Here is a 13,968-nt window from a genome sequence, read left to right as displayed (position 1 = left end):
TAAACTGGACAAAAAGTTATTGGACAAAGAAATCTAATAGGTAAGGAAATGACAAAATATGAAGGGCCCGGTTCATGTAAAGTCTTCCAAATCAAAGCTCCTTTGATATGTTGGCGCTGACAGCAAATAAGGAGACCACCAAAGCATGCGCCAGTTCTGTTTGCAGAGGGATTTCAGCCCCCCGACCACTCAGCTTTTGTAACTAAATTTGCACAGAGCGACAATCATTCAAAGACACTTATCATATGCTTTTGGCTCGCTTGTGTCCCCCATTTCCCACTGTGGCCAATCGTGTTGACCTTCCTGTCAGCTCTCCTGTGAAATTCTGGGTGGCGGTCTGATCTGCCTTCGCTTTACTTCCCTCTCACAAATTAGCCTTTCAAAAATCAGTGGAGTTATGTAAAGGACAAAGGCGAGCAGACTTCAAAGAGGAGGGACCAGAGATGCTACACGCAGAGGCTTCAGTCACTTCTATTAAAGCGGCCTCGCCCCCAGACACCGCGGTGGATTTGATAATTGTTTTTAACTGTCCCTCTCCATCTCATTCTCCTCCTTCCCTGGGCTCCTCGGACCCCCTGCACCACCAAAATGGATCCAGCCTTTTGGAGCGAATCCCAGTCCAAAACCTAGTCTTTGATTTCGACAGGCTTGGCACTGCTCCTTCTCCCCCTGCTTTGTTCCTCTTGATGGATCTAGGCGGGCCGGCGAACCATGACCTCTGCCTGCCTACCCCGTCTGTGTGAGGCAACACACACACACACACATGCAGACAATACCAAACCGCCAGAGAACCCAAGAGGAAAGGAGGGGAAAACTGAGGAAGGAAAAAAAAAGGCCACCAATGTTCTGAAAGCATCTGTGACTCAGAGTCTCATCCCTGACAAAGATTACAGGCGCAGTGAATGTCGTCGCTGCTCTCATTGTGTCTGTTCTGATAAGTTGGCCATGTGTGGTGGGCGAGGAGGAGAGTCTGGACCGCCGCCTATTCAGCTGCCCTGAGCCACCTGCCACCAGATGGACCCGAGTGTGAACTTGAACAAGGAAGAGGGAGGGGAAAAAAGAAAACACTTCAATTTCCATCCCTCCCCGGCGGCTGCCTCGTTTTCCCTCTGACTGCGATATCAAACCCAGCTTTACGTCTGCTCTGTAGGGGGCTCAGTGCTGAGTGGACAAGCAAAGTAAAAAACAACAAAGGAAATCAACACCATAAACATCTGATTGTCTCTTTCGTTGACTGCCATGTTGGTGCTGCATACAGCGCACTTATAGTGATGCAATAATAAAACACTGCCAATAAACTATATTATACAACTATACAATGAGAACATGTTTTACAGATTCACCAGCAGTTGAAGCTGTGAGAGTTAAAAAAAAAACTAATTCAATTCATTTTTACTCTTGTCAAATATGGACAAAGATACGGAGCCCCTAAAGGGACATGGAGGGATTTTTTTTTTTTTTTGCGAGATCTCGCAAAAGTTTGTTTCCCACGTCAGTGAACCGGAAGTAAAACAGACACAGCGATGGAGGAGCCTGCCCATCATCCGTGGGAGAAGTTTATTGATTTCTATTTTAGTATTGGCCTAACATATAAAGACATCAAATCCGTTCTTGCACGTAGACATGGCTTTGACATAAGTGAGAGACATCTGAAATCGCTGTGTCTGTTTTACTTCCGGTTCACTGACGTGGGAAAAAAACTTTTGCGAGATCTCGCAAAAAAAAAAAATCCCTCCATATACCTTTAGGGGCTCCGTTCAAAGATGTGCTAAATGTATTTGTGCACAGATTTCTTTACAAATCCCTAAAAGCCTAACCCTTCATAAACCACGAGTACGGATATGCAGACGCTTAGCTTTTCTCTGCTGTAAACTCTCAGGAATGCAGGAGTTATGTTTATCAGAAAACCAATTCATCTGAAGTCAGAGCTGATCTCCAGTCTGAAGTTTCCTGCCTTGTCTCTCAGTCTTGGTAGTTTCACACTTCCTCACTAATAAGCAGAGGTGGACAGAGTACACAACTTCACTACTTGAGTAAAAGTACAGATACTAATACAAGTAAAAGTAAGAGTCAAAATATTACTTAAGTAAAGTACTAAAGTATTTGCTTAAAAAATTACTTAAAGGGACACTATGTAATAAATTAAGTCATTTATTAGCTCAAATCAACATATTCATTCATAAGTTAGTCCTCATTGGTGTAAAATTATCTCTGTCAAAAATCTCACTTATCCTCCTGAGTGAAGAATAACTTGTCTGTATCTACATAGAGCAGGTAAGCTCTATGGAGGCTGCCATGTCCTTCCGGTCTATGAAAAATGACGAAGTGCCGAGAGGGACATAAAGCACTTCGAATCGCGATTTCCCCATCAGGCCTACAAGCAGAAATGACGTCATTGTGACGTCATTTCCGCCAAATGGCTTATTACAGCCGCTAATGCTAAATAGATTTTATTCCTTGGCACATATGTCTTTGTGTTCATTAGCTTTCTTTTTGTAAGTGCATCATCTTCTTCTTTTTATTATTATTCCTATGCTCCCCCTGGATATCTTCTTTTTGGCGTTATGCTCACATTTGTAAACTGTTATTTTGTTGATTTACTAATAAAGTTAAAAAAAAAAAAACTCATTCAACTTTGCAAAATAAAATTGCACCACTAGATGGGGGAAGAAATTACATAGTGTCCCTTTAAGTAAAAGTATTTAAAAAAGTATCATACAATTACGTTTAAAATGTTCATCTGCAATTTAACAAACATTAAGCTGGTTAACGTCAGTAGCTAATTTAAACGCGCTTTCTCAGGTTTGAAGACGAGTTTTTGTAGGCCGTATTATAATTTGTTATAATAAGCACAACAAACATTTAAACTGAAACGAATCCGTTTTTGTCTGATAAATCTCAAACATGGGTTTCAGATGAGGTCACGGGTGCTCGGCGGGAGTTTCTCCATCTGTTTCTTCCTCCATTGTATGGATTGTTGTACAAGTACGGCAATGCGACTAAGACCATACGTGAACCAGCAGAAACAGTTTTTTTTTCTCAGAATTTTGAAAAAGAAAAAATTTAAATGGTCAGCTGACGGAAACTCAAAAGTAGTGAGAAACGCGAGCGTCAATAAAAATATAGTGAAGTAAAAAGTATAATATTTGTCCTTCAAATGTAGTGGAGTGAAAGTAAAAGTATCCCCCAAAAATAATACCCAAGTAAAGTACAGATACTCAAAAACTGTCCTTAAGTACAGTACTCAAGTAAATTTACTTTGTTACTGTCCACCACTGCTAATAAGCTCATCTCAAGTACATTAAGGGGTAACATCGAATCGGGAACAAAAGTGGGATGATAAAAACAGCAGCTTGGCTTACAAAATGTATAGTTGTGATATATGAGGAGATTGTATTCACTAAAATGTACAAAACCGGTAGTCTGGTCCTTTGAAGTCAAAGGTAATACGTACCTGTTTGCCATACTCCCTGTCAGAAATGCAGCTGACTATAAACATGAGAACAAATACCGGAAAGTGCTGCCAATGTTTACCATTGTGTGATGAAACCAAAGGAGGCCTCTGCGGAGACAATGGAAGGCAGCAGTCGCCTTCTCCACAGACGGTAAATTCTTCATCTAACTTGTGAAGACTTGCTGTTATGGGCTCTGTAAACCCAATAAACCCTGAATCCATTCAATGGGACCAGATGTGCTAATGCCTTCCAGAAAGCAACAGAGAGAGCATCCAGCCTGAAGGTAGGTAGGTGAGCGCTGCTGCTCCACTTCCTGCACTCTAATTAGAACCAAATGAAAAGGAACCCTTCCTCCCCCACACGCTACCCAGTCTACTCTTAATTGACTTAATGGTTGAGTGGTGCCCTGCCAAGCTGGAGATGGGTGGTGGTGGTGGTGGTGGGGGTCTCATTAGCACTTTCCTTTTTGCCAGGCCTACAATACAAATCATCAATAGCTCAGTAGACAAATGTGCTTGTTAAGGCTCCAAAGGTTAATTATGGATCAGCGGACCACATTTTGGAGTTCACTGCTCCCGATATGACTTTTGGAGAGGCTTTTCATCCGTTGAAGTCCTCACGCAGACCTGATGCTCAGCGCACATCAGTCTGGATGACTGCTTTGCAACTACTCTGCAGAGCTAAAATCCAAAAGTTAAGAGACAAGTTGAGAGTAATTTTGACAAAACTTTTTACAAAACTCCCTGATCAGTCATACTGGCTTCTATTCATCAGACCAGTTCATGTCTGAAAGTCAATAAATTGTTTAAATGTCCAAATGTAAATCAAAGATTCCGGAAGAAATACTAAAATCTTTTTTTTAATTTTGAAGAATAAACTTCATTCACTTTCTTTTTATCTGGGTTACACACATGGTTTGAGTCAGCGTATTATTAGTCTAGCTTAGCATAAAGAATGGCAATGGGAAACAGCAAAGCCATCCAACCTTAGAAATACATCTATCAACACCACTAAGATTCCCTGAGTAACGGCTGTATATGTTTTGTCTGTTGCAGGTACCACAAGGGGTCTCCCCTCATTTACTTGAACTTGTTCATTTGTGTGAATTACATTGTTAAAAATGTAAACTTCATGACAGCCACTTCCTGTTTCTGTGACAAGATATGAGCTTGGCTCCACCCCCAATCAGTCAGCCATTTCTTTTTCTTTTCTTTTTTTGTTCTCTCTTTTCTTCTTTCCCCCTGCACAGGTCTCCTTCTCCACTCTCCCAACTGTGACCTGTGTTGGCAAAGCTTCTCTAACCGTGGCAAAGAATGTCACGTTTCAGCTCCTGTAGCTACATCCAGAGGTTTTTGGTTGATGTCATATGCAACATAACAACAAAACTGCTTCCCATGTGCCTCAGAATGGGAATGACATTGGTTGGAAGTCAGAAAACCTGTGGAATTTATCCATTGTTGTGCTCCATGAACACACTACCTTTTATCAGCAATACAAGCTGAAAAAAATATGCTTTACACTGTTTTTTGTGCATATAAAGACTGTAGTAGTATGTATACTCATAGAGGTTGGACAGTACATAGCAAGTGTTGTAATGAGACACAAGCTGGAAAAAGCTGATAAATCTTTTATAGCCGTTGCTATCACTGCTTTTGTGCTCAAGGTAACCATGGTGAAGATTGTTGTAAGACCTGGTAAGGTTCCTGCAACCTTCTGGTTGGAAACCCAGCTTCAGAGGAGAGGGCAGTTCAAACTGAACACACCCTGGCTCAACAGAACAACCTGGAAAAGTATACATACTGTGAAATCACATGCTTGCACACATGCAGCTTTTTCGCTCAGCACATTTTTGTACCTTACTTCCTTATAAAGAACAACTGCACACTAAAGGACAAAAACATACCTTTACACATGAGTATGGAAATGTATTCATGGGAGACAATTTCAAACGTACGGTGGATTAGAATTAGGGCTGGGCAACGATTAAAATTTTCAAATCTAATTAATCACATGATTTCCCTGATTAATCGCGATTAATCGCATTTGTACGCAGAATCCAAAAATGAATCCAAAAGTAGTGTATAGCTTTTAGCATTTAGTTTTATTTTAAATGTGCTGCCATATGAATGAAAGTGCCATAGCATTTGTTGTGCAAACACACTTTTAACATCAGCATCTTTCTGTAGTTTTTATGTAGAAGCCTCGCTCCACTGTCTGTTTCCTTGAATGACTTGCTGCTATCAGTTGTGTGTTTTGCCTTTAAGTGATATTTTAGACTGGAACTACTACGCTGAGAAGACAATTCCGCTTGGCAGTGTTTACAGATGACTTTGGTTCTGTCGACTCCGCCGTCTGGAAGAACTTTAAAATGAAAATGGCCGAGTAAAAGTTCCGTACCCTTCTCCATGTTTGGTGGATGCGCCGATAACTTTCTTTTCCGGTTCCGCAGCAGACAGCAACAGACTTTTACAAAATAAAAGCCTGTGAGCAACAGACTTTTACAATAATAAAATAAATAATAAAACAGGGGGGGTCCGTGGCGTAGTGGGTGAGCAGGCGCCCCATGTACAGAGGCTATAGTCCTCGCTGCAGCTGGCCCCGGTTTGAGTTCCGCATCGGACGGCTCTGTGCTGCGCGTTGTTCCCCCTCTCTCTGCCCCAAATTATTATTATTTTTTTTATTTACATTTTTTTAAATAAATAAATAAATAAAACCTGCGTTAATGCGCAATAAAATATTTATCGGCGTTAAATAATTAACAAGTTAACGCAATAATAACGAGTTAACTCGCCCAGCCCTAATTAGAATCCCTTGTTGATGGGCTGTACTTGCATAGCGATTTTCTAGTCCAGCTTACGACTCACTACATGCCACGTTCACCCATTCACTCACTTACTCAGTGCTGCTGTATACTTATATTCATTCACCAATAGTGGAGTTCAGTGTTTGCTCTTCCTCCTGAGCTACAGCCACCCCAGATCTTAAAATGACACTATGTAATTTCTTCCCCCATCTAGCGGTGCAATTTTATTTTGCAAAGTCGAATGAATTTGCTCTCTAGCGCCTCACGTTTTCAAATGTGCGTTGCAACTTCTTGAACTACGGCAGGCGGTATGTGTCAAGATTCAAGAAGCTATAGATTCAGACTCAAGGTCCATACAAACAAAAAGACATCAAGACACACAGTACAAAGGATTACATGACACACATACAATAACACTATAAATACAGATGACAGATAACATGTCAGATAACATAAGTTGACATAGCCTTTGGTGTGCAAGCAATGCAATTAGTCATATTCCGGGAGTTACCGGAAGTGACGTCGACGCAGCGGTAGCGTTAGCAGCAGTGTGTAGTTGCTATCTGGAAAGTGTTCTTTTAAATAAACTCCCGGTAAACTTACAAACTTTCTAATGCCTCGTTTTGGGAGTTAAGAGCCTATGTGTACTACGGCAGAAGTTTGGTAACAATCAATGCATTATTAGTGGGATCATTTACGAGATAAAATCTATTTACCATTAGCGCCAGTAATAAGCCATTCGGCGGACGTGACGTCAAAATGACGTCATTTCCGCTTGCAGGCCTGGCGTTGGGGAAAACGCGATTCAAAGTGCTTTTTGTCCCTCTCGGCACTTCATCGTTTTTCATAGACCAGAAGGACATGGCAGCCTCCATAGAGCTCGCCCGCTCTATGTAGATACAGACAAGTTATTCTTCACTCAGGAGGATAAGTGAGATTTTTGACAGAGATAATTTTACACCAATGAGGACTAATTTATGAATGAATATGTTGATTTGAGCTAATAAATGACTTAATTTATTACATAGTGTCCCTTTAAGTCTTAATCTAATTGGACATTTGAGACTGTGGGAAGAAGCCAAAGTACCTAAGAAAATTCACATTTAGTGAGAATAGCCTGTTTGCTTATGCTTTATGATGATCAAAGGCACGATTAGTTGTTCTGGGTCTGTGTCTTTGAATTTAAACAGGTATCCACATATATTCACCTGAGGAACCATTTCTACACCTCACAGGCATTTTTCTGGGCAAGATGAAACCCTTTTTCTCTTTGCATAATAACATTACACGTATAATACTGCTAAAATGAGGGTTGGTACTCAACTTTAAACATGTGAATGTATTGTTTTGTTTTTTGGAGTTTTTGTCTTTATTATAAAAATTATCCTGGAGGAAATTCTGTTGAACTGTCAAAACCCATGGCTGTCCAAGTGGGAAATCAAATGTTCGAACTGTAAGAGCCTGAGTCTGTGATTGATGAGATAAAGTAAAACCAAAAAAAGTTTGTTTCAGGATATTTGCATATTTCATGTTTCCTTGTGCAAGAAAGCTTCAATAGAGAGTTCTCCCCACTTTAGATCAATTATTTTTCAGGGAACTTCCATGAGTGATGCAAATAAAAAAATACTGGAACACAAAACTAGCTATGACTAGAATTCTACATCATCAGATAGAGAATGACCCCTCTAAGAGAGAGGGAAAACAAAAGGAACACAGACACATTGGGCACTGCACGCCTGTGGATAACCAAACTGGATCTGTGTCAGATCAGCTGAGGAATCTGGAAAAAAAACAACACAAACAGAGAAAAAAGAAAGAAAGAACGAGTGCAGAGATATCGTCATTCTGTATGTGAAAGGAAAATCTAAAAAACTTAGAAGGAACTTATCCAAACACAACGTACCAGGGAATTTCAATCCCAGGGAAACCCCAGAGAAAGACCGGTTGACCCAAAGCACAAAACGCCCAGATCCAAAGTGAGGATTCACAGAGCTGTGAGCCAGCTCTTCCAGGCCCAATTCAGTAGTTCACTTCAATCTCACCTTAACCTCAAGGAGAAGGGACCTTCTTTTGAGGACAGTAATGTACACATTTCGGACAGAGAAGACAGATGGTTTAGGGGAAGAGCTAAAGAAGCCACCTACGTAAACGGGAAAAACCATCTGTGAACATAGGAGGTGGCAGAGATGGGGACTCGAGTCACTGTGACTTGGACTCAAGTCGACTCGAGTCGCTGTTTTGATGACTCGTGACTTGACTTGACAAAAAATAAAAGACTCGAGACTCGACTCGGACTCGGAAGTTAAAGACTCGGCACTTGGCTTGACTTGAGACACGATGACTTGAATGACTTGAGTGTTAAGCATCTAGCATAACTTTGAACTTTGTTCGTCATTTGAAGATCCATTCTGACCAGTAAGTGCTCGTCAAATTAGCCAATATTATCCTGTTAGCCTAGTCTGTAGTTAGCTAACGTTAGCTTGATATGATACGGGGTGGACAGGTTGGACACGTTGGCCAATGATGTTTACTGACAGTTACTTATATCTTTGTGTTTTCACTTTATTAAGATCAGATTCTGCAGGTAAAATTGCAATAATAAGGTGACTTGACTTGACTTGACCTGTTACAGGACTTGACCAAGAAAAAATTACTTGAGACTTACTTGAGACTTGAAAGCTAAGACTTGGGACTTACTTGAGACTTGCACATGTGTGACTTGGTCCCATCTCTGGGAGGTGGTCTCAGGTGTCACCTACCCAACACTTACAATAAGCCTTGAATCTCCTCCCCAGGCAGATTCACAACCTGTGACCCAAACATGCTTGGACGGGCAGGTGAACAAGTCACGGGTGAGAAGGATTTAAACGACCCACGCAGTGGTCAGATGACTCAGTGACACACGTGACCTCAGCGGCCCTCCGAGTGTGAACGGTCTTTCCGCCATGGGCGTCGCACCCGTGGGGGATGGGGGTGTTTCAACACCCCCACTTTTACAGAAAGATGATTTCACCTTTTTGAATTTTCAATGACCAAATAAAGTTTTAACAAATCATAAAATGTGTTTTAAAGACTCTGTACCCTCTTTAGAATAATTCTATCCAGATTTGAGCAGTCCAACTATTGTAGTTTCCATACAGGACCTAGTTTAGGGCGATCAAAATGCAAAAAATGCAGTAAAATGGCCCTGTTCTGCATTTTCACAAATCAGAAAAAGGTTTCACAAATCCCAAACAAGGTTTTAATGAATCTATAGCCTCTTTAGAATAATTCCATCCAGATTTGAGCAGTGTAACTATTGTAGTTTCCATACAGGATCTAGTTTAGGGCGATCAAAATACAAAAAATGCACTAAAATGGCCCTTTATGCCCATCCATTTAATTTGCAAATCGGATGCCAACTTCAGCGTCGTGTCTATGGGCTTGATGTGGCGCTCATGTGCCTCCCCTGTAACACCCCCACATTTAAAATCACTGCTCCACCCCTGCTTTCCGCTACTTATAAGCCAAAACTCTCCACCAAGTGTTCCAGTTGCCCTTGTTCAAGCTTTTAGGAAAAACGTGGATGATTGAGACTCCACACCAACAAAAAATCATGAAGAATAAACAAAATCTCATACAAAATGCACATCTCATTCCAAAATATTAACACAGCTAATTGAATTAGACTACTGCGAGCCTCGGTGCTGTCACATTTGAGATCAGTGCCTTGAGTTTTGCTCATTATTTCCACATAACTGGGGCAGCGTGCACCCAGGTAGCGTCTGGACTCATTTGTCCGGTTACAGACCTCAGTCTCTCCGGCATGTTTGATGAGTTTGGACAAGTCGGAAAGACCAGCTCCAGAGTGGAATGCAAGCCAAGCCCGTGTCACACTTAAACGTTTTCGTCATTATTTTTACATGTCATCTCTGATTTCACACACACAAAGGGTGAAAAGAAAACAATTTCATTAACAACATCAGAGGGCTGCGGTTCCAGCACGCTAACGGGATTGCCTGCTCCTTTGTTTTGATCTAATGTTGCTGTGACCTACGAATCTCCTGACAACACTGCACCTGTTTCTGATTTAAGTGAAAATGATGCTATCAGGGACCAATAAACAACATTTTTGAAAAATAAACTGAAGCTTTCATGCGATTCTTAGCTTTGCACGCAGAGGGAAACTGCTGAGGGCCCGTGGCGGTCTGCCTGGACTGTAAAAAAGGTATTTAGAAGTCTGATAGCATACAGAAAAAGATTCTCTGGTGAGACAAAAACTGAACTTTTTTGGAGGGAACTGTTGTAGCGTCCTCACATTGAAGATTTAAGGTGGTAGTGCTGTGCTCCAGGGGTTCTTCTAAGCTGCATGAACAAAGGAACTGGTCAGAACTGGTGGCTGCAGGTCTTGAGGAAAAAGCTGCTTCAGAGTTGATTAACCTGACATTGAAAGACTTGTGCTGCATTTAAATGGAAACCTAGCGAGTGATCATTAATATCAATTGAAAAGTAGTGATAACTTTAAAGTCCACCTCAGTCAAACTTTAAGTGTTTAACCTTGTTAACATGTCCAGGGAATTCCTGAAGTTTGTATCTGCAGAGCATGACGTATAGTCTCAGAGAGATGATATAAAAATGTTCCATGAAGAGTAATGAAGGAACCAAAATCTGACAGTTCTCACAGTGAACTCTACAGCTAATCTACATGTGCTGTGAGGAATGATGAAATGAAAAGCTTGCACGCTACAAAGCTAAGTTAGTACAAGCTGGGCTCATAATTGAGGCCCTTACTGACGCCTTGGTCTCACAAACTCTCTGCCCAGGGCAAAGGGCTCGGCTACGGTAGCCTGCTGTGGTCAACCTGCACTTTGTTTAAATGGCTCAATCCACATGGATGTAACTTCATGATAAGTTAAAGATAAGACAAAGAGCCATTGAGTGTGTTCCATGAAGTGCTAATGAGAAAAAGGTTTGGAAAGATTAGGAAAAACATCAATGAAAACCATGATGGCTGCTTAAAGTGCTGCCATCTTAGAAAAGGTTGATAACTCAAGGATCTTACTATCAACACATTAAATCTGCTCGGATACACACAAGTACACAGTCTGGGATCAGTGTGAACATTTAATTGTGACTAAGTAAGTTTTGGGATTTTATATTTTATAGATCTGCCTCACATGAATGTCAGTTTGTTGAAAACCAGTTACAGAATTCATTCGTTTCTACAGGCAAACCTTCTGGGAACTGACCTGATGTTTGAAGGCTCTCACTTCTTGTTGCATCTAATCTCTTCACTGAACTACTTTGCAGTTCATACTATAGGCCTGTGGTGGTGTTATAGCGCCTTCTAGTGGTAGCTTATTGTTATGGTTGGAAAAAAAAAAGGCTTCATCCAAGATTTACTGAAGGACCCCTGTTCACATGTGCTCCAATTAAAAAAAAAAAAGTTGCAAAGAATATCAGAACTGCAATGCAACAAGGCTACTGAGCTCATTTAGTTTGATCACAGTAATGCTTATAAATGTGTCACCTTGTGCACGCTCAGGACGGTTTCACTGCAATCTGTTGGTTTCCTTAGCCAAACAATCTGTAACAACCATGTATGAATTGGATCAATTCATATAATTAGATGACTGAATTAGCTTCTTTTCAATTGCATCTTTGAGGTGTATTGAACTAAAAACTAAATTGAAAGTGGCATTTGTTTTCTGCTAAAGCACATTAGAACGACTCCAATATGCACTCAAAGGCTTACCTGCCCTTTATTTTAATGGCGATTTTTTTTATTTTATTTATAATAACGAGCAACTCGTGTGCGTTAACCAAGTATTCAGCCGTGACAAACCAGTAACATTTTATGATTGATGACAGGTAGCGATTGATCCAATTTCGCCACCATTTCCTGGAACAGTTTTTCCACATTTTCAAACCATAGAAGTTCATGGTATCATTTTCAGTTGTTAGAATAGCCATCCAGTCACTACAGTCCTGGAGAAAAGAATTTATCAGTTCAGGTTTTAATTTAATTCTCCCAAGTCAAATCACACCAAGACTCCTCACGGCACCGTTTCCATGCTACGAGTTGACTGGTGGTGCTTTAAAACTGGCAAAGCCAAAACCGCTTTAATGCCAAACGTGTGCACCTTTACTGCCAACATGAAAAAACAAAAAAAATCCCCAGTAAGAACTTTATTAAAACACCACTTTACACACAGGAATGCCACAAAACCAAGTTTAAACACAAAACTGCAGCACCAGAAAAATAAAAGGCAAAACAAAAAACGAGCTTCTTTGAAGCCACTTTAATATCCCAGGTGAGTAAATGCAAGCGCAACCTTAAAAATTCATAAAGGTGTTCTAATCTAATACATTGAACCACTTGACGCAGACCTCATCCTGAGATGACAACTTTCAGAGCACTTGGGAGTTATACGGTCTTCTGTTGGCCCTTCTTTCCAATCAGCGACTTGTGAATATGGGGAATAACACCTGGAACAAACAAAGAAAGCATTACGGATTCATTCAATTCTATAGTTAAACAGTTCTAATATTCAGCAACCTTAACAGAATAGATGAGCAGTGGGCTCACCTCCACCAGCAATCGTGGCCTTGATAAGAGAATCCAGCTCCTCATCTCCTCTAATGGCAAGCTGCAAGTGTCGCGGGGTAATTCGCTTCACTTTAAGATCCTTTGATGCATTCCCTGCCAGCTCCAGAACCTGAAAGGCCATAGCAACAGATATGAGCACGAAGCAGAACCTCTATCAACGAATTGAAGGAGACATTGCTTAAGCCTTACCTCGGCAGTGAGGTATTCAAGAATCGCCGCGCTGTACACCGCTGCGGTGGCTCCCACTCTGCCGTGGCTGGTGGTTCTGGACTTCAGATGTCTGTGGATACGACCTACCGGGAACTGCGGCGAGAAGGGGTGAAACAAGGTTCGAGTTCAGAGCAACAAAAAGGGGTTCACTGGATGAGACGCCCACCAGCTGAGGAGCCTGCGAGACGCGTTACAACCGCCGAGGAAATGAATTAAACTCTGGACAAACCTGCAGTCCTGCTCTCTGCGAGCGCGAAATAGCCTTAGTCTTGGTCTTCCCAGAGTCTTTACCAGCTTTACCACCAGCCTGTAGGGCACAAAGTCAACATGTGCAGTCACCCAGCCGAGACTTGTCGTAGACATGATTACAACTCTGCAATCTTTAGCTACGCTATCGTTTACTCAGGGCGGCCACTAACGGCAAGGTAGCTAGCACGCTAAGCTAACACACTATCTAACGCTAGCATCTAACAGTTAATGCATTAAAGACACACGGGCGTTCATTAACAATTTCCAGTTAAAAACCCACATGACATATATTACTTACCATTTTATTTAATCAACTAATTATTTCTTACACAGTGACACTAAATTTGATTCAACCATCAACTACTAATTGTTGGCTCTATTAGCCCTCACGTTACACCAATCCCTAATATAGCCAATCTATATCCGGGCACTTGCAGGATGTGCGCTAGCCAATCATACGTTATCATGGATTTCATCATAGGGGCGTTCAGCCAATAAACAGGGAGAGGCTCCTCTTAGAAAGATAAGTGGTACATTTCTGTGAAAACTGCTTCTGGGTAGTGTAGTTCTGACGTTTCCAAAAAATCGATTCCACTGCTCTCTTTAGGATGTTATTATTATTTATTCAAAGTTGATCAGTTATTTTGTTTGATTGATTAGGA

General features: G+C 41.2%; 1 protein-coding gene across 1 annotated transcript; it reads right to left on the bottom strand.

Moving 5' to 3' along the window:
* Positions 1–12,411: 12,411 nt before the first annotated feature.
* Positions 12,412–13,722, bottom strand: LOC142368435 (histone H2A.Z). The gene is made up of 5 exons (XM_075450600.1): positions 13,605–13,722; positions 13,287–13,364; positions 13,037–13,150; positions 12,827–12,956; positions 12,412–12,726 (listed from the first exon to the last, which is right to left on the bottom strand). The coding sequence occupies exons 1-5, from the start codon at positions 13,605–13,607 to the stop codon at positions 12,665–12,667; spliced, it is 387 nt and encodes a 128-aa protein (XP_075306715.1). The 5' UTR covers positions 13,608–13,722; the 3' UTR covers positions 12,412–12,664.
* Between the last annotated feature and the right edge of the window lie 246 nt (positions 13,723–13,968).

This window comes from Odontesthes bonariensis, chromosome 19 (genome assembly GCF_027942865.1).
Source record: "Odontesthes bonariensis isolate fOdoBon6 chromosome 19, fOdoBon6.hap1, whole genome shotgun sequence".
Taxonomy (NCBI): Eukaryota; Metazoa; Chordata; class Actinopteri; order Atheriniformes; family Atherinopsidae; genus Odontesthes; species Odontesthes bonariensis.
This window is presented reverse-complemented; position numbering and strand designations above follow the sequence as displayed.

Bases quoted from the DNA above. Each gene is read 5' to 3' on its own strand.
- LOC142368435 (XM_075450600.1), bottom strand. The intron at 13,151-13,286 runs GTTTGTCCAGAG...TTCTCGCCGCAG, and splicing joins CGCAGAGAGCAGGACTGCAG to TTCCCGGTAGGTCGTATCCA. The intron at 12,727-12,826 runs GTGAGCCCACTG...TGTTTGTTCCAG, and splicing joins GGCCACGATTGCTGGTGGAG to GTGTTATTCCCCATATTCAC.